General features: G+C 43.3%; 1 protein-coding gene across 1 annotated transcript in view; it reads left to right on the top strand.

Moving 5' to 3' along the window:
• Nucleotides 1-26,855, top strand: part of Rapgef5 (Rap guanine nucleotide exchange factor 5) — a 105,427-nt gene that overhangs the window by 70,654 nt on the left and 7,918 nt on the right. Inside the window, exons 11-16 of the mRNA XM_029540618.1 lie at nt 1,102-1,224; nt 2,964-3,142; nt 14,084-14,174; nt 16,979-17,029; nt 18,208-18,295; nt 22,431-22,495. Of these exons, the coding sequence (XP_029396478.1) occupies nt 1,102-1,224; nt 2,964-3,142; nt 14,084-14,174; nt 16,979-17,029; nt 18,208-18,295; nt 22,431-22,495 (597 nt within the window). The remainder of the gene's footprint in view (nt 1-1,101; nt 1,225-2,963; nt 3,143-14,083; nt 14,175-16,978; nt 17,030-18,207; nt 18,296-22,430; nt 22,496-26,855) is intronic.

Raw genomic sequence — 26,855 nt, forward strand, 5'->3', positions numbered from 1 at the left:
ACCACAGCCACAACTGCCCCATCACTGAGTCATACCACAGCCACAACTGCCCCATCACTGAGTCATACCACAGCCACAACTGCCCCATCACTGAGCCACACTGCAGCCACAACTGCCCCATCACTGAGCCACACTGCAGCCATAACTGCCCCATTACTGAGCCACACTGCAGCCATGACTGCCCCATCACTGAGTCACACCACAGCCATAACTGCCCCTTCACTGAGTCACACTGCAGCCAATTCCCAGTCTTGTGGCTTTTTAAACCATTAACTCTTTGAATCCAGACTCTCAAATGAGAAAATGTGCATTTTAATAAGAAAATACCAATAATTTTAGAGAAAATACCAAATTGCTTATTTAATAACTTCAAACGTGCTGAGAGATTTAAGGCTGTATTGGCAATGTAATCTTCTCATGCCAGATTTTGAAGGAAGTGCTGTTAGCAACCTACATGATTAGCCCCCATTCTCCATGAGGGAAAAACAAAGCAAAATGATTGTTACATAGAACATATTAGTCACTTGGGCTCTAAATAAAATAGCTTTTATTTTTATTTCATGTCAGATTTTTTTCACTTTCCAAGGGCCTTGTAATGAAATTTGTAATCCTGTGTCTGGGATGAAACTGGCAAAGCGTGCTTCCTGTACAAGCCATGTCTGTCTTTATTGAAGTGCTCTGTGACATTTCTTTTGTTTGTTTTTATACTAACCCTCCTGGCACATTAATTTTTACCCGAAGCCAAAGTGATTCCAGGGCTTTCAGTTTCATTATGCTGTCTGTCAGGGCTGTGTTTTATAATCAGATTTGTGGATGTGTGGGAGCTGGTGGGGGAGGGGACCGGCAGGCTGAGCTCAAGGGGGAAGGGGGAGGGGAAGACTGTCTGGGTGAAGTGTCATTGATCACATTTGACTGTTGCAGGGCTGTTTCCTAAATTGGCTGTAAGTCACTGACGGTGAGCAGAGCAGGGGAAATATTAAGGGCACTCAGAAAAGATTACTTCTCTAATCTGGGTTCCCAGAGCCTTCCTACAGGCAGCCAATTCACGGTGGAACATTCGGGGACTACTGACGATCCTTTTGCTTCTGTCTGTTGCTTTAGAATCCTTTGGCAGAAAATGAGGAATCCCAGCAAAGGTCAATGAGGATTTTGGGGATGAACACGTGGGACCTTGCTCTGGAATTAATGAGTTTTGATTGGAGTCTGTTCAATTCAATCCACGAGGTAAGCAGGGAACTGAAAACACAGAACTGCTAAATACAGTTTTAACATTTAACTGAATGGTTTCTTTTTTTGAGACACTTGTGTGCTGATACAGTTGTGCTAGGATAGTGTGGTCTAAAAGCTATCTGGAGGCATTAAAGTATGTTGAAAGTCTGCCCCATCCTGGGGAAATTAGAATATGCCCCGTGCTTTCTTTGGTCCTTGTTCTGTCTTGAGCTTGGAGTGAGGTAAGTGTGGATGTGCTGGGTTTATCTGTACAGATACCTGTAGGCAAGTGTGTGGTGTGGGGTGTGATCTTGTAGGTTTACACTGATGTGCGGTGCTATAATGAGATTGAAGAGGACTCTCACCTTTAGTGTGTTAAGCTTTCCATTCGCTCTATGTACATATGTACATCCATCTTTTTACTTAGGGATATTTCATAAGTTTTAGAAAGTGCTAAGAAATTTCAAATTTTCATATAAATTTTACACTTTTGTATATGCGAACATCTCCTCTGGGGACATATTATAATGTTTATGAATTATATGCTAGAAGCAAAGTGCTACTGACAGCTTGGTGGTAGCAATGCTCACAGGAACCAGGAGATGAAAATGCCACAGGTCTGTAGCCATGTGGTGCATTCATCTTCCATGTAAAGAAACACTTCCTCCCGTCATAGTCTTTCCTTCTGGAGGAACTCATGGCTGATTTTTAGGGACCCATAAGCCTTTCATTCTGCAATATCTGTTAAATTTGTTCATATTTCCTCATTAAAACATCTCAGCACTGTAAGCCGTTTGGAGTGTGTTGTGAGCTCACTCAGGCTAGATGACTTACCTCTTCAGAAGTGTCAGTCAAGAAGGATTTGCCTCTGCTTGTGCAGTGTGGTTACTCCTGTAAGACGCACGCACTTGGTTACACAGGAATCTCTTTACTGCTTTGCCTGTGGTCATGTTAAATTATTTGTTACTGGTCTTAGCTTGCATTTGTGAACCTCTGCTCTCTGCTGTTAGTCTCCATTTTATTTCTGTTTATGATCTTATGATGTCTTCATAACACAAATTCTCAGGGTGCAGCTTTAAAACCACAACCATCAGCACTGCCTGAGATGCCATGTGCAGGCATGGTGGGGCCTACCTATAGTCTTCTGTACTTGGAAGGCTCAGGCCAGAGAATCACTGAGGCCACAGGTTCAAGATCAGCCTGGACAACATGGTGAGACCTAGTCTCAAGCGATATTTTTAGCCCTTCAAAGACTACTAATAAAAACTGAGGGAGGATCTCCAGTAATCTGAGCTTCATCCGTGTTATGGGTGGTCCTGAGGATATCATAATAATTTGTGTTGGCCCTGATGTGTGGTAGCAAATATTAGTGTCATCTGTTGGCATATATGGGGGCTCCTTCTTAAAGTCCTGTGGTTTAAACTTTAGAATGTTCCAGATTTTGTACCAAGATATCTTACTTATATTTGTTGTTGGTGGTGGTGGGGAAGGTTGTATAACACTTCTAGGTAAACAGGTTTGAGCAAATTATCTTATAAAGTCTTATCTCTGAGCTTGTGCAGTGTGGTTATTCCTGTAAGACCCTGCACCTGGTTACAAACAAACTGAAAGTTACTTTGAATTGCTTTGTAGTCATTTGCTGCATTTTCTGTTAACACACTAAGGATATAGGAGGGTCCTCTTGAAACATCTCATAAAGTGATTAAATTTTGCACCAGTTTGGCGCCACCTAAAAATATACATGTTTCTTCCAGCAAGAGCTGATCTACTTCACATTCAGCAGACAGGGGAACGGAGAGAATACTGTGAACCTCAGCCTTCTGCTCCAGAGATGTAACGAGGTCCAGCTCTGGGTAGCCACGGAGATTCTGCTCTGCAGCCAGTTAGGCAAGCGCGTGCAGCTGGTGAAAAAATTCATCAAGATTGCAGCTCAGTAGGTTTCTTGTGGTGGGCTCCCTGTGTCTCTTATCTGCTTGAGAAAGCGTGGTGGTGTGGATATCATCATCATCATCATTATTATTATTATTATTAATTATTATTATATTGCTATAACTACAACTACTACTACAACTATGACTACTATTCCTTGTAATGATAAAAAGGGTTAGGATATAAAAATGTTATACTGAGTTAAGTGACCAAATATTTAAAAGGTCTATTTCTGAATATTTATGCCTTTGCATTTGAAGTATTCATATCTTAAAGTAAATGTCAAAATACCAGACTAAAGAACTGAGCTGTGTGCTTAGAAGCTATAACCAGGTAGTGAGCACTTGTACAATATAGCTGATGGTACTGCAGTGAGCTCGGGAAATAAAAAGATGCTGTGTGTGGTGCAGGCATCATGGAAAGTCAGGGACATGCTCAGATCCTGCTCATGTATCCTTGTCACTCACTGTGTAAGCTTTCACAGACTTGTCAGCTGGAAATCCCTGCACATCATCCTCTGGATGCATCTCATGCCCCAGCCACACTGAATATGTCTCCCAAGCATTCCATGCTGCAACCTTGACTTCAAATGGTTGACCCTGTGGTTGTTCCATTTACCCATTGATGGCATTATTCTTCAAGACTGTGGGTCAAAGTTTCTTTCTATAGGATACCTGACTTACACATGTAGGAAGGACCAAAATTACCCCCATACATATACATATGTTCTTTTTAAATTTTTCCTTATTGTGGTTATTAAACTTACCTGAGTGTGTAGAATTCTTTCACTGGGCCACATTCACTCCCAAAGGACAGGGACTGTGTGTAATTGATCAGTGTAACTGTACAGAACATGGCAATTAAGAGTGACTCAGTAAATGTTGAGAATGAAATTTTCATACCTTATTGGGGGCCTCTTTAAAATGAGAGTGTGTGGCTTGGGTGGCGGTCAGTATGGAGAGTACTCGCTATGCAAGCATGAGCGCCTAGTTCAGATCCCCAGCTCCCATGTAAAAGCCTACTCAGCTGTAACTCCAGCACTGGAGGCAGAAGCAGGACTGTCTGGGGACTCTCTGGCTCCCATTTTTCCTGAAATGGCAAACTCCAGGCTCAATGAGAAACCTCATCTCAGAAAATAAGGTGAATCTGGACATGGTGGAGCACCTTTAATAGCAGAACTCTCCAGGCAGAGACAGGCAGATCTCTGGAGTTCAGGCTGGCCTAGTCTACATAGTGAGACCTTATCTCAAGAATATAAAAATAAATAAGGTACTTATCAATACAAATCCTCTGGCCTCCACACAGCAGAGGATGAGCATATATGCACATACATACATACACATGCAATGAACATCTACATATGTACATTATAAATACATATAAAGTATTCTTTGCACAATTTTCCAATACGGGCAAACAGCATACATCAAAATCTCCCCCAGTGGTTTTTGTCTCCCAGGTTGCACATTTTATTCTTTGTCTTTTGAAGTTGTATTTACAATGGACAGTTCTCGAAGACAGTTGTCTCTTGGTTGTCTGCATGGGATAACCTTCAGGATCTCTTTGTATATCGAAATCCTTGGGTGTCCAGGTCCCTTGTAAAGTGTAGTGTAGCATTTGTGTGTAATGGGCACATGCTCTCCTCCTCTTCAAATTCACTCTAGATAATGCCTACTACGCAATGCCATATAATGCTGTCAAATGCTTGTTGTACTGTTACATTATTTAAAAAGCAGCTGTAGAGAAAGAAAGATGATCGGTTTCACCTTAGGTGGGACCATGGTCTTTCCTAGGTGAGGGGGAGTCTTGATATCCAAGTGTGTAGGTGATTAAAATGCCTATAGGGGAAGATGGGATACAGCCCATTATAGGAAGCAAATGACTTCTATGGTTGGCAGGCGAGGCTGGAAACTGTTATTCCTAACTCAGAAGATATAGAAATGCAGGGCGGGGGTTGTTGAAGCTGTTGTCTGCTGAACAGGGTCTTTATTGGAGGGAGTAGTTCTGGGTCCCTTGATGAGGGGTGTCCTCTGGTTATGGAGGACGGGGTGGGCCTTGACCATGATTCACTACAATGCATCAGGAAATTGCCATCCTGTATTTCTGAAGAGATGTGGAAAATAATTAGTAGAGGGCCAAAAGCAGATGATTTGGTTACAGAAAGATTTCTCGGATATCGGGGAGATTTCCTGGGAAGGTTGAGGGAGAAGGAGGAGCAGAAGCAGAAGAGTGGGTTAGTGAAAGAGGGCGAACATAGCGTTGATTCAGGATGGCAGTGACTGGCCCCATGGCCAGGACTGTTGTACCAGCATGAGCTAACAGAATGGGAGGGAGCTACAGAGCATTGACGGAAGGGAACAGAGGAAAGTAGAGAACTAATGTAAAGAATTATCTCTGGCCTGGGGCAAAAGGGATGAAGGCCATAATTCTCCACAGCATCTAAAAGGTCGTTTTGCAGATGTGCCAGGGACAAATGGAGCTGTTACAGGGTGAAAGCTATTGGGAGAGATTGCACGGAACATTTTGTTTGGGTGTAGGGTGAAGTTCAGTAAGACATTGAAAAGCGAGGTGAAAAACAGATATGAGGATAATAAGGAAGAACGAGGGATCGGCAGGAGGGGCAAAGTGGGAGGGAACCAGGAGTATTTGTCTGGTCCCTGCCTTTACATCCATTTCAAACCAGTTAGGATTTGTTGTCTTGGAAGCAGTATTGTTTGCAGAGGAAGGCATACAACCCATCCTTATCAACAGTCAGATCTTTTTAATCTAGGAGTACTGCAGCAGTCAAGGAGTCTGGTCCTGGTCCTGAAGGATGTTAAGCAGTTCTGAGCTGCTGTGACAGAGGGTAACTGATGCAAATAAGGCTTGAGTCCTGCTGTTTTAGTTCTGAGTCCCAAATTCAATGTCCAGAGTGGCAGGAAGAGGGAGGAGTTGGATGGTCCATGACCCACTGCTCCCCTTTCAGAGGACACTTGAATTGCCTTTATGAGTTTTGAGAAAGCTGATCTCTCAACAAATGCTTCAAGGCTGACAGAAGGGTAGTGAGAGGAACAGCAGTTACAATTCCTCAGAAGAGGATCCATCCATGGGCCATGATAAAGGTTAACAGTAGGCAAAGATCTAGAACATAAGTCAGGAGGTGATAACTGTACAACTTTGTGGGGAACATTTAGAGACAAAGTTCCATGAGGAAAACTTTTACATGCAGTTGTAGGGCTGTCTGGACCATGTACCAGAGTTCTGTAGCAGGATAAAGTTACAATAACTAGCTGTTTGTTACTTCAGTCTCCTGTATAAAGAATAAGGGCTTGGAAACTTTGTAAATGAAGTCAGTTAAAGTCAGCATCCAAGGAATGAATCTGAATAGAAAGTATCTAAGTGAACTTTGTGTATTTGTTTGAAATATTAACAATTGCAGGTATTATTTGATGAACAAAAACAGTATCTTAAGTAAAACAAAATTTTTATAAGAAACAATTTGATAAAGTAAAATTTTAAAAATTGGAAAGTTAAAGTTCCATGTCTAGTATTTGACATGATGACAATACATATTTTTGTTAACATCTAATTGTTGTACCTTTATTCTAAGAAATGATCTAGTTGTAAGTTGTATTTTCAAAAAAGAAATGATGTCCAATTTGAAAAGTACACTCCCAGAGACCGTGTCTGCCTTGCCAAGAGAAAATTACTTACTTTTCAACGTTTTCTAAAATCAACCCTATTAACAGAACTCTTAATAAATCTCTACATTTTCATTCTATAACTCAACCAACATATGAAAGATGAAAGTAGTCACATCAAATTTGTAATAAGTAATTACATGTAACACAAACTGAACTGACAAAGAATGCTGAAGCCAATGCTTTGCTCCTTTTACCAATGGACAAATATCTAGGTCACCACATGCTGACAGCAGTAAGCATAAATTCTTGACATTATTCTATTTAAAATAGATTGGCTGCTTAGAAGCACAATTTGTAAAGCAAGATAACCAAATTAAATGAGCTTTAGCAAATATTGGTTTGGAATTTCTTGGAAAACATCCACAAGCCTCACTGCCAAAGCTTTACCCTCCTTGTGGGCTTTGAGGCACAGGCACGGGCCCAGGAGCCTCTCTGTCTGGATAGAGACCAGATTTTGTTCTCAAAGCACCACAAAGTGACCCCAGGTTGAGGAGAATCTCCTTCAGCTAAGTCATCTCCTCTGAGGTCCTAGGATATTACTTAAAAGAATAATTTGTTGGCTCTACAGATATAAAACCAACTGTCAGAAATACTGCTTGGATATTTTGAATAACTTTCCAAAGCTTTTGAGTTTGATGACAGAATATCTGATATCTTCCTTTAATGAGGGAGCATGGGTAGTTAGTGTATAGACCCTGAAATCAGCTTTTGCTAAGAGAAAGAACTAAAAGCCAGGGTAAAGAGCATGACCAGTTGAGCTGGAATGGAAGTCCCATAATAGTCCAGTGGTAGGCTTATGATCAAAGTTGCCCTTTTTACAGCATCCTCATATTATAGAACAAGAGGCATTGAGGACAGAGTAACTACTCCATTCTGTTGTATTGACATTTAGGCTGTGGGTACAGACTCTGAGATCCTCCCCTGGGCAAGGAAATCTATCTCCCTTGATGTGTGAGACAGGATTCATCTTTAAATAAGGAGGAGATTTTATATCTTGGTTCAGCATATATCTTGGAGTTTATCAGGCCTATGTAATCAGAGCTGGTCAGGCCTATGCAGCAGGAGGCAGAAGCAGTAGACTTCTGGCAGGTCTTATTTCCCATGCATCATTGTTGTATGCTGATGGTCCTCCATCCAAGGGAACTTGTGCTACATCAGAGGCAACTGCTTGAGTCTGGGAGTTTCCTGCTATGCAAGTGTATTTTAAGTTTAACCCATTTTACTAAAGCATTCAATTTTTATAAACAACTTTAATATACCTGATTTTTAATATTAATCTATATTAAATAAGCTTTAAGTTCACTTTAAACTTGTTTGACTTGCATGCTTCAGGGTTAACTTTGTAACATATAGAGAAAGCTGTAAGAGACATAAATTGATCTCTCCCCCTAAATAAATTATATTTGTACTTATGATGACTTGCCATTAACTTGTATAGCCTAATTATCTTTGACAGTTTATAATGTTACTAATGTGGGGTCACACAGTACGCTCCTTCTTTAACCTTGATAAAGACGATGGCTGAGTCGCATGGCTGCCATGATGGCAGCATACCACATGGTGAGCCTATCAAGCACACACCCTTTTCCTAAGCAGGGGTTACTCCAAGTATGGTATACGTGGTATGGTATAACAAATTAACTTTATACATAGACTTTTAAAGTCACACTCAATGAACTTACACATTCTAAAATATAGAAAGTTATTTTCAACAAAAGCTTTAAACAAAACCGGAAAAAGTGAGGGGGGGGGATTCAGAGAGTGAACTTTGCCCTCTGTGACCGCTGTAGAAAATTTACTTACTTCCTAGTTGTTCTAAAGTGCCAAGTGTCTCTTCCTGGCTATTCTGTTCTGTTCTGTTCTGTTCTGTTCTGTTCTCCTTTTTTCTGTTACAGAGTCAGGTGGCCGACCTGACACAGAAGAGAGACTTGGAGGAAACATAAACAAATAGCTTGGGTCTGGGGCAGATGAACCAAAACCCAACTCCAGAGCCAGCCTTTTCAGTAGAAATAATTTTCCCAGAAGATACTTGAACCTCTGTGAGGCTGAACCAAGTGATCTACACATCTAAAACCAGCTTGTGTGCAGATAGGAGCAGGCAACTAGAGATGCTTTTACCTTTTAGCTGTTAAAGATGCAAGCCAGATTTTCTAGGCTTGGAGAGGCAGAAAGAGAAGTAGGCCAAAGAATAAGGCAGGAGCTGTTCTATGCTATCTCAGTTAGAAACGCTGTCATTTGATACAAGGTTGCAGGCCCCGCTAGCATTCTGGTTCTGCATGCGGTTGTAAGACAGAGCCTAGAGCATAAGTGTGAACTGTGAGTGTTACAGGAGCGGGGTCCTCAGACCACACTGCTAAGCCTTTCATCATAGAGGGTTACCTAAATTAGTTTTCTTATTAGAAGTAAAATGCTCCAAATCTTGGCAAGCAGTGGCCATTTCTTCAGTGTGCACTGAGCATCAAGGCCAAGTTTGCAGTGAAAGGCCAAGGGGTCGGGGGGGAGGGGGGAGAGAAAGAGACAGAGAGAGACAGAGACACAGAGAGAGACCAGTTTCGTAGTTGGAGCTCCATTGTTTTTTTTTTTTTAAAGATTTATTTATTTATCATATGTAAGAACACTGTAGCTGTCTTCAGACACTCCAGAAGAGGGCGTCAGATCTTGTCACGGATGGTTATGAGCCACCATGTGGTTGCTGGGATTTGAACTCNGGACCTTNGGAAGAGCAGTCGGGTGCTCTTACCCACTGAGCCATCTCACCAGCCCTCCATTGTTTGTTTGTTTGTTTGTTTGTTTATTGTGTGCTCATATACAACTGTAGTTGTCTTCAGACACACCAGAAGAAGGTATCAGACCCCACTGCAGATGGTTGTGAGCCACCATGTGGTTGCTGGGAATTGAACCTAGGACCTCTGGAAGAGCAGTCAGTGCTCTTAACCGCTGAGCCATCTCTCCAGCCCCCAGAGGAGTGTCTTTTGGCACAGAAAATTTAGAACCCATGTCTGGGCTTGGGACCATGGTACTGGTCTAGAACAAGGTACAGCCACATGCTAGAAGGCAATGTCCAGTTGAGTAGAGCATCTAGAAATGACCAAATGCTCCTGGAATATAAGGGGTGTACCCAACCTATACTACCCCAGGGTTAAGGAACCACAGAGCCAATGGAAAGGTGTCAGACCTTTTTGGCTGAGCAAGTGGTCTTGCCGACAGTGGTTAAGTCTCTGGTGCCTTCAACCAAACCTTAAAACCTTAAAATGTTCCAGAAGGCTAAGCTCTAGCGAGCCTCCAAGCCTAACTAGGTTCCTCAGAGTTAGGCCCATGGTATCCTCGACCCAGTGTTTTTCTGTATTCTGTGTGTTCTGTTGAATACAGTGTGGCCCCCCACCTAGGTCAGACTGTGAGGGCGAGACAGTAAGGTAAGAGAGAAAGGGCGAAGACAGAGAGTGAAAAGAATGTAGGCTGCCTGAGAGAACCCGATGGCCCTGCTGGGGCTTGAGCTGCTGGTAGGCTTGTATTTCCCATCCTGGGTCTTCAGCACCATTGCTTGATTATTTAGGCATCTGTAAAGAGAGAGAAGAGAGGCTCAGTCTGCCTTTAAGTGGGGCCATATTTATTCAGTCTGAGGGGGCATCTGGTCACCCATGTGTGTGGACAGCCAAAATCCTACATGGGAAGCAGTCAGTCACTTACAAGGATGGCAATGGACGGGATTGACTTTTGTAACCCTCAAGGGAAGCTGGGAAGCTTAGTCCTTCAGCAGAAAACTATCATCTATACTGACTCGTTATCTATACTGACTCATTTAGGGAAACAGTGTCAATGTAGCCATGTGGAATTAACTGCCTGGTACCTTATCTGAAACTGACTAAACCTATAGCTCAGAATCCTGTGGGTGTGGAGGCCTGGATGCACAAGTCAGCCTGGCTTGCTAGGAAGTGCAGACTTACTCTGTGTGTGGATCTGGATAAGGCCTTATGGGAAATCGGGCTGCAGGCTGAAGGTGCTCCTAACATGCTGCTCTGAAGAACAGGATGAGGAAGTACCTGTTTGGGATCTGTGTCTGTCTGGGTTTTAAAAAGAGCACGCTGAATCTCGGGGGTGTGAGAGTGGAGAGAGGAAACACTGGTGAAAGGAACAGCATTTGCTGCTTCCTGAGTTCTGGGCAAACGCTCTTTCCATGGAGGATGCCCTGAAGATAGGCTGCAACAGGACAGCAGCCTCTGTGGCGATGAACATCATGTGGAGGGAGGACTGACAGGCAAAGGCAGATACAACTGAGAGGTGGCCAAGAGACTGATAGGCTCAGGCTGCCCTTTAGGAAAGTTCTCTTGAAAGAACAGAGAGTGCCCCGTTGTCTAAATGGCCCTAGAAGCAAGAGGTTAGGGAAGCTCTTGTCTGAGCTCTGCTGCTCCATGCAGGAGCAGGTATAGGTCTACATCTGGAGCAGCCCCTTTTGTGCGGAGTGGGGTTTTTTCGTGTTTGCAGTTTGTGTTGTCTGCTTGCTCGCTTGTTAACTCAGCCAGAGTGTTCTAAAACAGTCTCTGAGATTCCTTAAGGTGGCTTATATGGTTAAAAGGTTTCTCACATCAGGAGTTAGGTGGAGAAATGGGAAACCGGTGTTCCAGTGAGAAAAGTGACACCACCCAGATCCTTCCCAGAGTTTAAGATTGGATCTATCCTGAGGAAAGGAAACATACTCATGTCTTCTCCTGGCCCCATGCTGCTGAATTATTTATGGTTCTGGTCTCTATCCTAGCCCATGGAACAGAATGCCAACTGAAACATAAAGTTAAATTCCCTGTAATCATACTGTAGGAAGAGCCAAGGGAAAACAGTCATTTCCACAATCACGAAGTGTCTTCCCTTGCCTAAGGCACCCTATTTGCATATTCATGTGCCTTGATTTGCATATGCATGTACCCCCTCTCAGCATCCCCAGCCCCCACCTCTGTGGACTGAGTAGATTTTATTTCCTCACACAGACAAAGGAATGGTTGCTGGACTGAAATGCTTAGTGTCAGACAGCCCGCTCTTATCTCAGAATGAATGACCCATGGTAACAGGATTCCAGGCTGATTGGCTTCTCGTTTCTGCTCAGAATCAATTTGTCTTATTCAGAAATTGTATCTATATTAATTTGTTTCTTTTTAAAAACAAGCTCAGATGGGGTTTGTGCGTGTGCTAATTCTATGACTACCATGAAGCTATGTGGACCAGAAGAAGTGAGGTGGTGACAGATGAAAGACAGAAACCATCTATCTCAATAAACGGTGCTAAGTGAAAAAGCTTCTAATCAGGAAAAACAGTAACCATTTATGGAAAAGTTTTTATTCTCGGCTTCAGCATGTACCTGCTCTGTGCATGGCTTGCTTTGCATTAGCAACTGACTATACACATTAAAATAAAAACGAGTAGATATGTAGTCTGCCCATAATCAGCTTTCTCGCTGATGGTGATAATAACCTATAGGACCTTCTTTGCACAGGAGGACTTGGGGTGTGGAGGGAGAAGGCTCAGGGTGGGGAGGGGGAGGAGGTGTCCTTCACCATGGATCCACACAGGTCTAGATGTCATCCACTGTGGATCCACCAGGGTCTGGGAGGGATTCTCCACCATGGATACACTCAGACATTCTCACTGACTGGAGCCCTAGCAGAGGAGCTGGTGTTTCAAAACATTATGTCAAGAGATGGAGCTAAGTCAAGCCTTGTCTGGCTGTGTGAGCTGTCTACAGTGTAGAATGCTGGAAGCGGGTGGAGTCAGTACCAAGCGGGTTGGCAGTAGAGTCTCAAAATCTGTCCTAACAGGAAGCTGAAACCAGACCCGGGCACCAGCCATAGCAGAGGAGGCCTGGTAGTGATGTGCCTGCTGGACACTTGTCCCCAGATCCCTACTGCCCTGGGTGTGGAGGCAGCAGTGTCCCTCCAGATCCTCTCTTCATGGGGAGAGGACTTTCGCCAAGACTTAGAAGTCCAGGTACAGGGGCCTGGAGCAGTGTCTGGTTCACAAGGTAGACAGGACCTGCCAGAGCACAGCCTAAGCCATTTCCCTAATTCTGAACTGCACATTCTTATTCGTCCTAATGCCACTAATATGTCACAGCTTTGGGAGACAGCATATATCGGCTTTAGCTGGCAGACACGGTGGTAACAGCTTCCCAGCACTGGGAAGATGAGGGCAGTCTGAACTGTATAACAGGTTCCACGCAGCTGAGCTGCATAATGAAGATCTGTCTCAAAACAAACAAAACTAAACTAACAAAAAGCAAAAACACGTTTCATGTTGATGGCTTTTGTACCATCGTGTAATAGCTGGAAGCCTAATGAAAAAAAAATCTTAAATAAATGAAAAGTTTCATAACAAAGATATCTGTTGCAGCATTTGTGTAACAGGGAGGAATTGAGACCAGCAAAGGATACAACCAGAAAAACTAATTTAGAAAACTATGAAACATCTCCTTTTTATTTAAGAGACAAGGTCTCATGTGTCTCTAGGCTGGCCTTCAGTAGTGAAAGGTAACCTTGAACTTCTGACTCTACTGTCTCCACCCCTAGTGCAGAGATTACAAAAGTCCGTTTTATTTTCTTTCATAAAAGAAAAAAATGTGGCACACTATTCCATCTATGACATAAACTCAGATAGATACATGATAGGTAGGTAGGTAGGTAGATAGATAGATAGATAACTGATAGGTTAATAGATGGATGATAGATTGATAGAAAGATAATTGATAGACTAACAGATGATAGGTTAGATAGCTAGATAAATAGATAACTGATAGATGATAGCTAATTGGTAGATTGATAGATGAACTGATAGATTAATAGATATGGATGGATGGACAGATAGGCAGATGATAGATAACATTTTGTTGTTAGCAAAGAACAACGTGGCAGAATGAATGAAAGGACTTAGACCTGTGATGTGGGAGGGACCCATCAACCAGATACAGGAAAAGCACAGAGACTTAAAGCAGACGAGAGCTGCAGGACTCTCTGTGGTGGATACAGAGAAGTGGGCTTTTCAAATCGCAATCACTGAAATCATAAATATGCACCGATGAAGTTAGAGGGGGGAGGGGTCTCCTGCGGTGTCCAGAAGGCTTTTCTTGGAGCCAGAGAGGAGCTAGAAATCCTTTCTTTTGCGTTAGAAATGGTTGGGGCCACCATCCCACACCATGGATAGTGGCAGGTGTGTGGGGCTTTATCACTGACTGCCCATTGTTTGAGAGAATGCTTTCTCAGTCTCTGCTCTTTTATTCACAGCTGCAAAGCCCAACAGAACCTAAACTCTTTCTTTGCCATCGTGATGGGTCTCAACACCGCCTCTGTCAGCCGGCTGTCACAGACCTGGGAGGTGAGCTTTGGCTTTCCGCTGGGACTTAGGGTGTGGGTGTAGGACAAGATGACCCACTCCAGGGGAGCCTACATTTAAATGGTCTAAGTGAGACAGAGTCTGCTTCACTAAAGGTATTTTTAGTAGAACAGCGACAGGAAATGGCCTTTCTATCAAATGGCCTTTCATGTTATCTTTAATATGGTTCTCTAATAGTATAAAAAAGACTTTTTAAACGTGTTTTAAATTTCTCTCCACCCTCCTGCATTCCCTGAAGGCAGCCCTATCTTCATGCTGGCTAGTCATCCTCCTGTCTGGCCCATAAAATCGAGGTGTGCACAGAGGCAAATGGCCTGAGTGGGGCGTTGGGCACAGAGCTGAAGCTGAGCTTCCGGGCCTCCCACTTGCAGACCTTGGCATGTTCACACAGGCATGGGCATCGTTTTATGAATTCTAATTTTTTTCTTTCTTACTTTCTTTTTTATTTATTTAATGTATATGTGTACATTGTTGCTTTCTTCAGACACACCAGAAGAGGGCATTGGATCCCACTATAGATGGTTGTGAGCTACCATGTGGTTGCTGGGAATTGAACTCAGGACCTCTGGAAGAACAGCCAGTGCTCTTAATCACTGAGCCATCTCTCTAGCTCTCTAATTTTCTTAAAGAGGACTTTCTATATTTATAGAAAGCGAGATGCAGGTGGCCAGTGTAGTTGGCCCATAGACTCTGAAGAATGTGTGAGGAGAACCAAACCAGGGGAGCTGGAATTAGCCAGAAGCATCAGACAGACCTCTCCTGCTTTTGTTTTCCTGGCACACCTCTCAGGGATGGCTGCCTCGCTCTGTGCACTGTTTGCCTCACTCATCCTCTCTCCCATGCTCATGGTCCACTGTGGTCTCTCCTTGGTCTCTCCTGTTCCTATAGCTGACTCCTATTCTCCTAGTCAAGAGCTGTGCCTAGTGGAATGCACTGTGCTGAACCAGGGGTGGCTTTAGTGTTCTCCTTCAAGGGACTCCAATGAGAAAAAGACAGACATGAAAGGGTTGCCTGTTCTGGTTCCGAAAACCAGATAGCCAAGAACATTAAAGATTAAAGGAGATGGGGGAGAATCACCTTGCGGCTCTGAACAACAGGAGGGCAAATGGAGGGCAAGGATCTTCACAGAATAGATTAGAACAAAACCTCAAAAGAACCTTTGACTTGCAGACGTAACTGAATTACCTCTAAAAATCTGAATCTGCATATGGACCACCTACTGTGTCCCACACACCACAGGGCCTCACTGCCCCACATAAAGCAAACATCAGAGAACAGTGCTGTGTGGTGAAGGCCTTTTAGCCAGGTCTCACAGGCCCAGACAGAAGCAAGTGGAGACACTTTCCGCAATCAGAGCAGCCTGGAAGACTGAGAAGATGCGGCAGCAGGGCTTTGGTGATTGAGGAAGTGAGGCTGGGCTTCCCAGATCACAGGACCTCAGAGTCGCAGGGAAGTGGCCCTGTTATCCGATAAAGAAAAAAACTAGGTTTGAGAAGAGTAGTCAGAGCTCAGCAAATTTTTATGCTGCGCTGATTTTATGGTCTCTGTCATTGTCATGCTGCAGCTGTAGTTAATGAATGAATGATGGCCATGGGAATGCTCCAGTAAAAGGTTATTTACAAAAATACTCTCTAGGCCAGACTTGCCTCCTGTCTGACCTCTGGCTAAGCCAGTTTGATTCGAAGCACAGTGAGTTTGAGGTGCCCCTGGGACATTCAGCGAGATGTTGGACAGACTGAGAGATAATGGCTCCAAGGAAAGATGGGAAATAACTGCAAGAGTCTGCATTTTATATTTTATTTGTTGCAGAGAAGTTATTTCCAGGTGGATGAGGCTACTTACGATGGAAGAGCTGAGCTGAGTCAAAATGACCACATTGGAAAATTTGGGTAGTTTTAAAGTTTAATTATTTTAAAGTTATCACCGTTATTTTGATCTGGTTCGAAAACAAAACCCCTCTGGTATATCTTGAACCTTGTTGCTGATGCTAAAGGTGGAATCTGTTAACCAGCAACCGTGGACATTTGTACAGTTATTTTCTGGGTTCTTGCTGAAGGCTGAGGCCAGAGAGAGTGCAGACTCACTAAACACACAGATGGAAAAAGGTACGGGAGGGGGCAGAGCCTTTGTTAGGTCAGCTTTCTACAACAGGCCACTAAGGTGTGATGGAAGGATCCATGTTTTCTATTTGTGTTAAAGGCAGTCTGCCACATCTCTGGGTTCCCTGTTCATGGAGTCTGCGGTTCTACCTGGGAGGATGGCACAGCCACACACTTCTGTCTTCTGCCTTTTTATACGCCTCCTCTTGCACTCAGATTCGGTGATTCCTCTGCTAAGGTGCAAGCGGCCTCACCTAAAGTTTTCACCATCTTTTATTATCTCTGCTTCTGCTGTGTAATGCAGCAAAGTCATTTATACAAAAACCAGTCAGCCAGCATGGTTATCTCCCACTACATAGACTATTAGAAAGACGGGCACATTCATCAGATGATATATGATATAGACTGAAACCCACGTGTTTATTAAATAACCACCAACGTATAGAATGTCTAGCCAGCTAGATTCCTTTATCCTGTGCCTGCCAAGATATTTTTAGCAACATGTCTAACCATGGACATATTGAATAGATGATGGAAATTGCATAATGATGAAATCAGGGCAGAGCCCCAAGACAGGTATTTATGCTCAGAAATGTGTTGGTGACGAAGCAGTACCCCTTCTCAGAGTAGCCACCTCCTGTGACCTTTGTAGTTTCTGATTGTGGTGTTTGTTTTTTACCTTTTTAGAAAATTCCTGGGAAGTTTAAGAAACTTTTCTCTGAACTTGAGAGTTTAACAGTAAGTAAAGGGGACTTGTTTTTCAAATTAATTTTAGTAATATTTCTTTCTGGGTTCAGGAACTGTACTTGATGATGTCAAAGCCTAAATTGACTGCTTGCATCTAAAAGTATAGCTTTGAGCCAGGCATGGTGATAGAATCCTAGAGCTTTGGGGAGATGAGGTTGGGAGATTACAAGTTCCAGGCCAGCCTGGACTATGAAATAAGACCTTGTCTTAAAAATAAATAATACAAACAGATGCTAGTGTGGAAGGGAGAAATCTCATGGGGCCCCAACTCTGGACAAAGAACATCAGACAACTAAAGAATACTGAGAGTAGACAACAGGTAATATTTACATATTTATGAATACACACATAATATATTTTATATACACATAAATATATATTGAAGAGAAGGAGGCATGAATTTGAGAGAGAACAAGGGGATGGGTACAAGAGAAGGGTTAGAGGGAAAAAAGGAAAGAAATGATATAATTTCAAAACTTTTTAAATTAAAGACAAGAATAAATGATAGAGGTAAGTAGGTATGTAGATAGATAAGAGAGAGACACAAACAGACAGTCAGACAGACAGATGATAAATATAAAGGAATGAAGCAGGCTAGCCGTTAATGCTGCCTCCTCTCCTTGTGAAATCCATATGATTTTTCACAGGCCATTTTCCAGTTTGCAACATGACACTAATTGTTATAAATTTTGTGTGCAATTAGTGTGATATGTATTAATCTTTCCTCTTTCTGTTATTGTTTCTTAGGTTTTACATGCGAGATCTGTAGCTTGTTTTTAGCTTTTGGTTCTGTCTTTGTGTTATAAAGGCAGTTTCTCTTTGCTCTGTACTTAACAAAAGACTTTGAGGTTACCTCATGGTAGAAATTATGCAGAGGAAACTGCACTTGAAGAACCTATTCGAGGAGAATGATAGGGCAATCAAAAGGTGTCTGTCTCCTTTGGTGTCACCTCCCATTATCATAAACCAATAACTTGGATTCCATGTATTGCCTAGATTCCCTACCCTAATTAGTGGGTTTATTCTCCAAGGAAACCTTTATCCACTTCATTCTTAGGAAGAATCTATCTGCATCAAATCATGTTCGAACTGTACAGCAGACGTAGATTGAGAATTGCTTCTATGGTGCATTGATTTTTCTTTTTCTCTGTGATCTGCTTGGTTGGCAGGATCCCTCCCTAAACCACAAAGCCTACAGGGATGCATTCAAAAAGATGAAGCCGCCAAAAATCCCTTTCATGCCCTTATTGCTTAAAGGTAATGATTTCCTGTCTGTTACGGTATGCAATGCCATCTTCTAGAAATGTTTCCTGTCTAACTACAGCAGAAAAATAACAGGACTCTCAGTTAATATCTTATCGTAACCTCAACTTTCATAATTCCATATTAGCATGGAATTGTTATTCAAATGCCCAGTTGGCCTTTTTTTAAATGTCTGTCTGGAATGCTTACGTGTACTTGAGCAGTGTCTGGAATGCTTACGTGTACTTGAGCAGTGTCTGGAATGCTTACGTGTACTTGAGCAGTGTCAAAGCACTGTCTCCAGGAATTTGAGTGTTTAAATTGCTTTGTTTTTAAGCCCTGTATTATTTTCTTTAAAACCATAAAATACTTAAGCAAGAATAAAGCTAGTGTAAAGAGCCCAGAGAGAAAGCAGTTGTCTGCATCCAAGTTTCAGAGATGTCAGCACACGGTGTATTGTGTGTGAGAGATCCTGTCCTTCAACAGGATGTATGCGTCAGAGGAAAATTGCTGCTCGAGAGTGTTCGTTCTGTCTCTGAGAAGTGGGACCTAGCTGGTGTTGACAGCCCCACTTTGACCACCGAGCTCTTTTCTGCAGAGCACACACAGGTCGTGTGACCTGTCAATTCCAATTGCTGACAGCTGAGTGATCTGTCAGCCAGCATCAGTGGGAGGGAAGTCTATAGAATCCGGCCTGGACTCCTGACCTTCTGTGCTCCCCAGGGAAAGGCAATTGGGAGAATTTTCCTTAGCCACATTTTAATTGTTTGGAGAGGTTTTATAGAAATACACCTTCACCGCCTCTCAGAGATACTGCATACAGAATCAGGCCCCATTGACTGGCTGCATGAACGATTCTGGAAAGGCGTCGCTTTGCTGACTGGCCTGGCCATCATCCTCTGCTCCCCCACTTCCGTCCCAGTTAAGCTGGCATTCCCTCTTCTGCTGGTCCTGGAGGACTGTGATGTCTGTGCCTCTATGAACACAACATTAGCCTTCATCTTATGTGAAGCTAGAATTGCTGTGGAACAGGGAAACAGCATTTGGACAACTGTCTGCACTAAACCTCCAACTGTTAAAGCCTTTCTTCTCATGTAGCCTCTGCCCCTTGTCATTTCTTCAGCTTTCTGTTCACCAGTCCCTTCTGTACTGAAGCTTCCTGCAGCCACACTAGCATTAGACACACATGTGCACACACACCACACACACTCACACAAACACACTCATACACATACACTCACACTCACTTATACCCATTCATACAGTCACATACTTTTAAACACACATACACTCAAACATACACACTCGCACACAACACTTACATACACCCACATACTCATTCACACACATGCACATACATGCTCACATATACAAACATGCACATATACTCACACACTGATATACTCATAAACACACACTCAAACACACTCACACACGTGCACACTTACATATACCTATACACTCACAAACATATACACATAATCTCACACACACACATACACACACACACACACACACACATATATATATATATATATATATACTTACACACACATACTCATAAACACACACTCATATACACATTCACTCACATACACACTCAGTCATACGCCTTCACTTACACAGTGACATTTACACACACACTGACAAACACACTAACACACATCCATATACTCAGATATACACACACATATATATACACTCACATATACACACCACATATACATACACTCACATATACACACCACATATACATACACTCACACTCACACATTCACATAATAATAAACACACACTCACATACACATACACACACATTCACTTACACACTGACATTTGCACACACACTGACAAACACACTAACACACACCCATATACTCAGACACTCACATATACACACATATATACATACACTCACACATTCACATAATAATAAACACACACTCACATACACATACATTCACTTACACACTGACATTTACACACACACACACACACACGCACGCACACACACACGCGCACACACACACACACACACACCTCAGTAGACCAACCATCTCACCTGCTGCCATCAGTAAGTCCTCAGAGAGCCTAAGGGGAGAGATTGAGGCAAGTAGGAAGACATGCAGGAAAGAATGTGGGAACAGTTACAGGTTGCAGGGCAGCTTGTATGGCAGAAGCCCAGCAGGCAGACTCTAACTGGAAGCAAGAGACCTAAGGCTTTTCATAGCCTGAGGTCCGTGTCTGAAGGATCCACCCTCCCTGCAACGGATGCCCAGCTCCATCACAACACCATAAGTATGGCTTAGCTGTGGCTATCTCTTGGACCCTAGTTTCTCTGCAGCCACCTTAGAAAGCCTTTGTGAGGACAAAATGGATTGATTCAGGTAAAACACTTGAAGATGTGCCTGAAAATACTGTCACTGGCCATCACTGTACTTGGGAGCACAGAAGCGAGGAGGACATACCGGCTGCTAAAAAGAGCCTGTGATTTGAAGTTCTCTTCGAGGCCAAGCTTCTAGGCTGTATTAATGGTGGCCAAGGGAGTGCAGAGTTTAGCTTGCTGTGTACAAAGTGTTAACAAATCTTAACTGTTTTGACTAAAGCAATTCCGTAAGCGGCAGTTTACAGAACTCTACCTAAAGGACAAAAAGCTCATGTCACTACATCAAGCCATACTATATGCAAGGGACACCTTGGGGGCAGTGTATCACAGGGCATGTGGCCTTCTCAAAGGCCATGGGAACACAAGCTCAGCGCTTCGTAGGCAGGTTTCTGCAGCACTTGTTGTTGATGACAGCAGGGATATTTACTTGTCCTTTAGGCTGAATGGTTTGCACTGTGATCCTTGTCTGTGCGATCCGTGCTGAGGCTCCATTATATACTGTCTCGTCCATTTTTGAGTGCCAGGAGTTCTCAGAGCCTTAGGTGCTGCATAATGTGTCTCATCCCCAATCTTTAACTCTGAGCTCCTTCCTACAAAAGGAGTTTCTTCTCTGTGCATCTTCAGCCACTTCTGTGGGCAGTGGGTAAGAGCCAGGCCCTCAACACTGAACTCAGGCTCAGCCACTGAACTGGACCCCAGTTCCTTAGTTACTTTAAATCTAGTGAGTCTCAAACGAACGTTAGCTTATACTTTTTCCAAAGAACAGCCTCATCCTTTATCCTGCTACCTTTCCTGTTTTAGCACATCAGCGATGCTGTCTGTCCACTGTTGCAGTAAATCTCTCCAACCTAATTATGCCCAGGCAATGAAACCACAACACAATTAATATGAATACAAGCTGTGCGCCTAGATTGGGCAGATCTACCGCCACACTACCATCTTCCACATCTATGAGACCCCTTAGAACTTGCAGTTTCTCCAGGTCATGTGCTTCTGCTCCACTTTTCTTCTTCTTCCTCCTCCTCTGTGTCCTCTCCCTCTTCTATTTCCTCCTCCTTCTTTCTCCCACCTTCTGCTCCACCTTCCCTTTCATCTGTTCAATCATCAGCTCTCCTTTATTTTACAAATTAAGGTAGGAAGCAGGTTTACAGGAAATCACCTGAGTGCTGACTCATACCTTGTTTGCAATCACTTCCAATAGAAGGGAATTAACATCAACTGTAACTAGCCCCAGGGCTGTCCACAACAGTCCACCCGTTAAATGGGGCGGGCCAACGTCCGGCCCTTTTCCTCACTTCTGATACACAGACTTTTTAATTTTTTCATGTTTTTAATGTAAACTTGAAAATCTGAATCTTAACTGTTTTGACTAAAGCAAGTCCCATTTGTATTAGCTGGCAGGGATTTTTTTTTTAAAGCAAATATAACAAATATTAAGCCCCTGTTGCTTATGAATATTCATTTATTTTCTGCTCAGTATTTTGACCTAAAAACCTAATGGACCAGTTAAGTTACAAGCTAGCATTAGCTTCAATCATTTAGGCTAAAACCAACTTTAAGTGAAAAATATTTCAGGAAGTCTGTTCTGCCCTATAAATTTTTATATCGGATGTTATACAGTTGTAGCTTCAAGTTGCCTTGTCAAATATGTGGCATAATTTCAAAATGCTTAAGCAAAAATATGATAAATTGCATGGTTTCTAAGCAACGCTGTTCTTTCATGATGTCTTCCTAATAGTACATTATCTTGTTTTTACCTTTCAGATGTAACATTTATTCATGAAGGAAATAAAACATTCTTGGATAATCTCGTCAATTTTGAAAAGCTGGTATGTAAATTTCATTATGTTTCCTTTCTTCTCTCTGTAAAGGAAACACACGCGCTTGTCTCTTCAGCTCTAGGAAGCAAATAGTCTGAGTATCTGTCCCTGTTGTACACAGAGTAACTCCCAGAGCCTCTTTGGGCATATGGAACACTGCCAGGACGATGCTTGCAAGATTCTGAGAATCTTATTTTTTTAAATAGCATTTCATTAGCTTAGCACCAGTGACTTGTGCAAACACAGAACTCGGCATAAAAGCTGATGTCAGGAGCAGTTCCCACTCATGAGAGTTCGGTTACTTCAAATGCATCTCTTGATGGCCCATGTAAACCACTTGGAGACAGTGAGCAACAAAGTCCTTCCAATAGACCTATTGCCTCCTAGTACCCCAAGCTCAGATATGCACCTGAGATTTATGGGTTCTACAAGTGAAGGGAAAGGCTGCCTCCTTATTGGCCTCTGATCCCGGATCTCCCTGCTGATTATATGAATTCCTGAGCAGCTTCTCCCAAGTCTCCCTTCTAGGACAGTCGCAGTTCTCAGTGGGCTCCTCAGACCTTCTGTTCTGTTCTTGAGCCAAAAAGAAGCTGCCTATAGAACTGAGTGGGACCAGGTGGGTGCCCCACAGCAGTGCTCCTGAGAGACAGCTCAGGGACCTGTCTGACAGATGACCTTTAGTGTCACAGATGAAATGTTACATCGTGGTCAGAGGTGACCCCAGCACTCCCCTCTAGGAACCTGACCTTTGAGTGACCTTTACAATGATGATGATGGCTATATGAACTCTTTTTTTTTTAAAAAAAGATTTATTTATTATTATATGTAAGTACACTGTAGCTATCTTCAGACACTCCAGAAGAGGGCGTCAGATCTTGTTACGGATGGTTATGAGCCACCATGTGGTTGCTGGGATTTGAACTCCGGACCTTCGGAAGAGCAGTCGGGTGCTCTTACCCACTGAGCCATCTCACCAGCCCCTATATGAACTCTTTTGGGAGCCATTCAAGCTCTCTGTGAGACTCGAGTCAGGCTTCAGAGGTCAGTTGAGGCTGAGTCCCCTGACCATATTCTGTATGGAAATATTTGAAGAATAGTTCAGACCGAAGACTCCAAATGATGTCTGGTGTCGGACACCTTATCACTCACAACTCTATTCTAGTCACAAGGCCTTGGGGACACAAGGGCTTAGACCCACAGGAAGAGTGAAGCTAGCTCCCCCCCACAGCAACTCAGAGCCCCGCTTCCAGATTCTCTCCATGACAGACATCCTCCAGCCGCTCTCTATAGCAGCCCTTAGCAACTCTGAAGATGCTGGCTTCATGACTGGTTATTCTGGAGATGAAGTGAAGATGCAGTTGCGTTTTGTTCCCAAAACGTTTCTCTCTGCAGTGTGTATCTCCGAATCAGAGCTCAGTTGTTTCCCATGCTATCGAGAAGCCAGCATGGTCAGAGGTGGGAATGTGAGCGATTGTCATCTTGCATTGCACTACTCTGTGATGCCCCAAGTATACCTGTTAGCAACCAAAGGCCTCAGTCACTAGAGTTCTCAGTCTGAGCAAGTTCATCTCCAGTATGTGGTATCTATAAACAACCACAGGGAACCTTTTGTTCACGATTTACTGTGCCTCCTGTTGATGAGTCACCAGAAGACCTTTGCAGGGCATGTGTGAGGATGTGGGATATTCTGTGTCAGCCTGCATGGATCCCCTCTGACACAGTGGGGACACAGGACAGACACTGTACTCCTTATAAACTATCGCCTCTTACCAGCAGACAAGGAGTAGGTCTTTACCCTGAAGCAAACAGTGGCCTGGCTACTGTTTCTTCTCATTTAATGCCACACCAGTGAAAGAATGGAAAGAATTCTGTACAGGCTAAAATGGAGAGAGTCACAGGGAGCTTCAAGCACTCTCCACCCTTTCGTTCACATCCTTGTCTGTCGTCTTTTCCTTTTTCCTCCAACAATTCACCAGAGCCCAACAGAAGGGACTGACATAAGATAAAAATGCAGACTCCACTGTCTGTAAGAAAGTTTAATAGCCCAGAGGCTGAGCATGGAATCTCTTATCCCAGCACTCAGGTAGCTGAGGCAGGAGGATTGCCACAGGCTCAAGATCAGCCTGAGGTACATAGTGAATTCAGGACAGCCTAGGCTACAGTACAAGATACTACCTTAAACAAAGTTAGCAGCTTCCTTGGCCACCAGACAGTACCAGTGTCACAGCATGTGTGTGTGTGTGTGTGTGCGCACACGCATGTGTGTTTGTGTCTATGTATGTCTGTGTGTACATGTGTGCTTGTGTCTGTGTGTGTCTGGTTGTATGCTTTGTGTGTCTATGTGTGTGTATGTGCATGTGTATATGTGTGTCTATATATGTGTCTGTGTGTGTATGTGTATATCTGTGTATATATGAGTGTGTCTGTGTGTGCATGTATGTGTCTATGTGCATGTCATGTATGTGTCTGTGTGTGTGCATACATGTGTGTGTCTGTTCATGTGTGTGTCTATGTGTACATGTGTATGTCTATATGTCTGTGCATGTGTGTGTCTGTGTACATGTGTGTCTGTATGTGTCTGTGTGTACATGTGTGTATGTCTATGTGTCTGTGTGTGTCTGTGTGTATTTGTGTGTACATGTGTATGTCTATGTGTCTGTGTGTGTGTCTGTGTGTGTACATGTATGTGTGTCTATGTGTCTGTGTGTGCGTGTTTGTGTCTATGTGTCTGTACATGTGTGTGTGTCTATGTGTCTGTGTGTACGTGTGTGTCTGTGTCTATGTGTCTGTGTGTGCATGTGTGTGTGTCTATGCGTGTGTGTCTGTGTGTACATGTGTGTGTCTATGTGTCTGTGTGTACATGTGTATGTCTATGTGTCTGTGTGTACTTGTGTGTATGTCTATGTGTCTGTGTGTGCATGTGTGTGTATGTGTGTGTCTATGTGTGTGTGTTTGTGTGTCCCTTGCTCTTTTGCTTTCCACATTATTCCCTTGAGAGAAAGTCTCTCACTGAACCTGGAGCTAAGCTGATGGTCAGCAGTCCCCAGCCATCCTCCTGTCCCTGCTCCCCAGTGCTGAGCTTACAGGGACACACAGCCATGGCAAACTTTTTTATGTTGGTTCAGCCCTCAGGCTCGTACTACAAATGCTATTAGGCACCATACCATTCTCCCAGCCCTGGTATACCAATAAAGAGATGACAGTGTGGTAATGGTGGCCTGGTCCTTACAGCAACCAGCATTTCAAGCTCAGCCTTGAGTTGACCTATCTATGCGGAAAATACAGAAGCAGTTAGGGTTTTCAGAAAGACAAAAATCAATTTTATATCGTACTCGGGCCAGTGTTCCACTCAGGAGCTGGAACATCTTCACAGAGACAATATTCTCAGAAAATGTCACTCAGCAGAGGGACGAGGTTTCATTGAAGCTCAAGCAGGATCATCTTTCACAGTAATGAACCAATGGGACCTAAGTGAATTAGCTTATGAGGAGCCAATTCCTCATGGTGGATGTTAATTTAAGCCAGTCAGCAGATAACTCAGGGTGTTATCTTTATCTGGCTGACACAGGCCAGCACATTAAATCAGGACCACATGCAGATCAAAGTGCTCATTGAATGCAATAAGATTCCCATTGTTCCCTGGGCTAAGTTCCTTGCTGCCTCAGCAACTCTAAATGTTTCTACCTCAGACTATGAAATGTTGAAGGAGCAAAGGGGTCTCTCCTTTTCTTTTCATCCCCCAATATTATGAGCAGGATCTTTTACGGCATCCGCCTCCCTCACTGTCAGAAAACCCAGAGATGAGAATCAGGACTCAGATTTCAGTGCTGCACACAGCGTCGAGCCTTACCTCAGCTCCAGCCTTTCAGGAGCTGTACAAATGGCACAGGATAGGAATCAGCGTGACGCCAGAGACTGTAACAATGGAAAAATCTGTCCTGGGAATTGGGGTAGAATTTGGGGAAGGAAATGTAACAATGCATTCACACAGAGGAGAGTCAGGTCCCATTTCCTTTGCAAATTCCGCCTGGAGTGCTGCGGTAATCATTACCCCTGCTGAGTCCTCTACTCTGGAGAAGCGTCGAATTAGCCCATCTGCAGCCAGGATAATTTAATCAGACTGTCAGTTCACGGACTGCCTCTGTCTTTCCGTTGGACTGTAAGTGAGAAGGTTTGAGTGTTAGCATTATTCTTTTAGTGATAATTTACTGACCGTTTGTCATCTGCGGATGCTTCAGTGTCTGGCCTGTGCAGGCAGGCTATGATGATAGTGCTTGGAAGACCAGATAATGAATGTTAATCCTCGAATAATGGGATATCCGGGGTTTGATATGAAACAAAGTGAGTGAGTTTCTGTCCATCTCCAGGG

The sequence above is a fragment of the Mus pahari genome, chromosome 7, assembly GCF_900095145.1.
Source record: "Mus pahari chromosome 7, PAHARI_EIJ_v1.1, whole genome shotgun sequence".
NCBI lineage: Eukaryota > Metazoa > Chordata > Mammalia > Rodentia > Muridae > Mus > Mus pahari.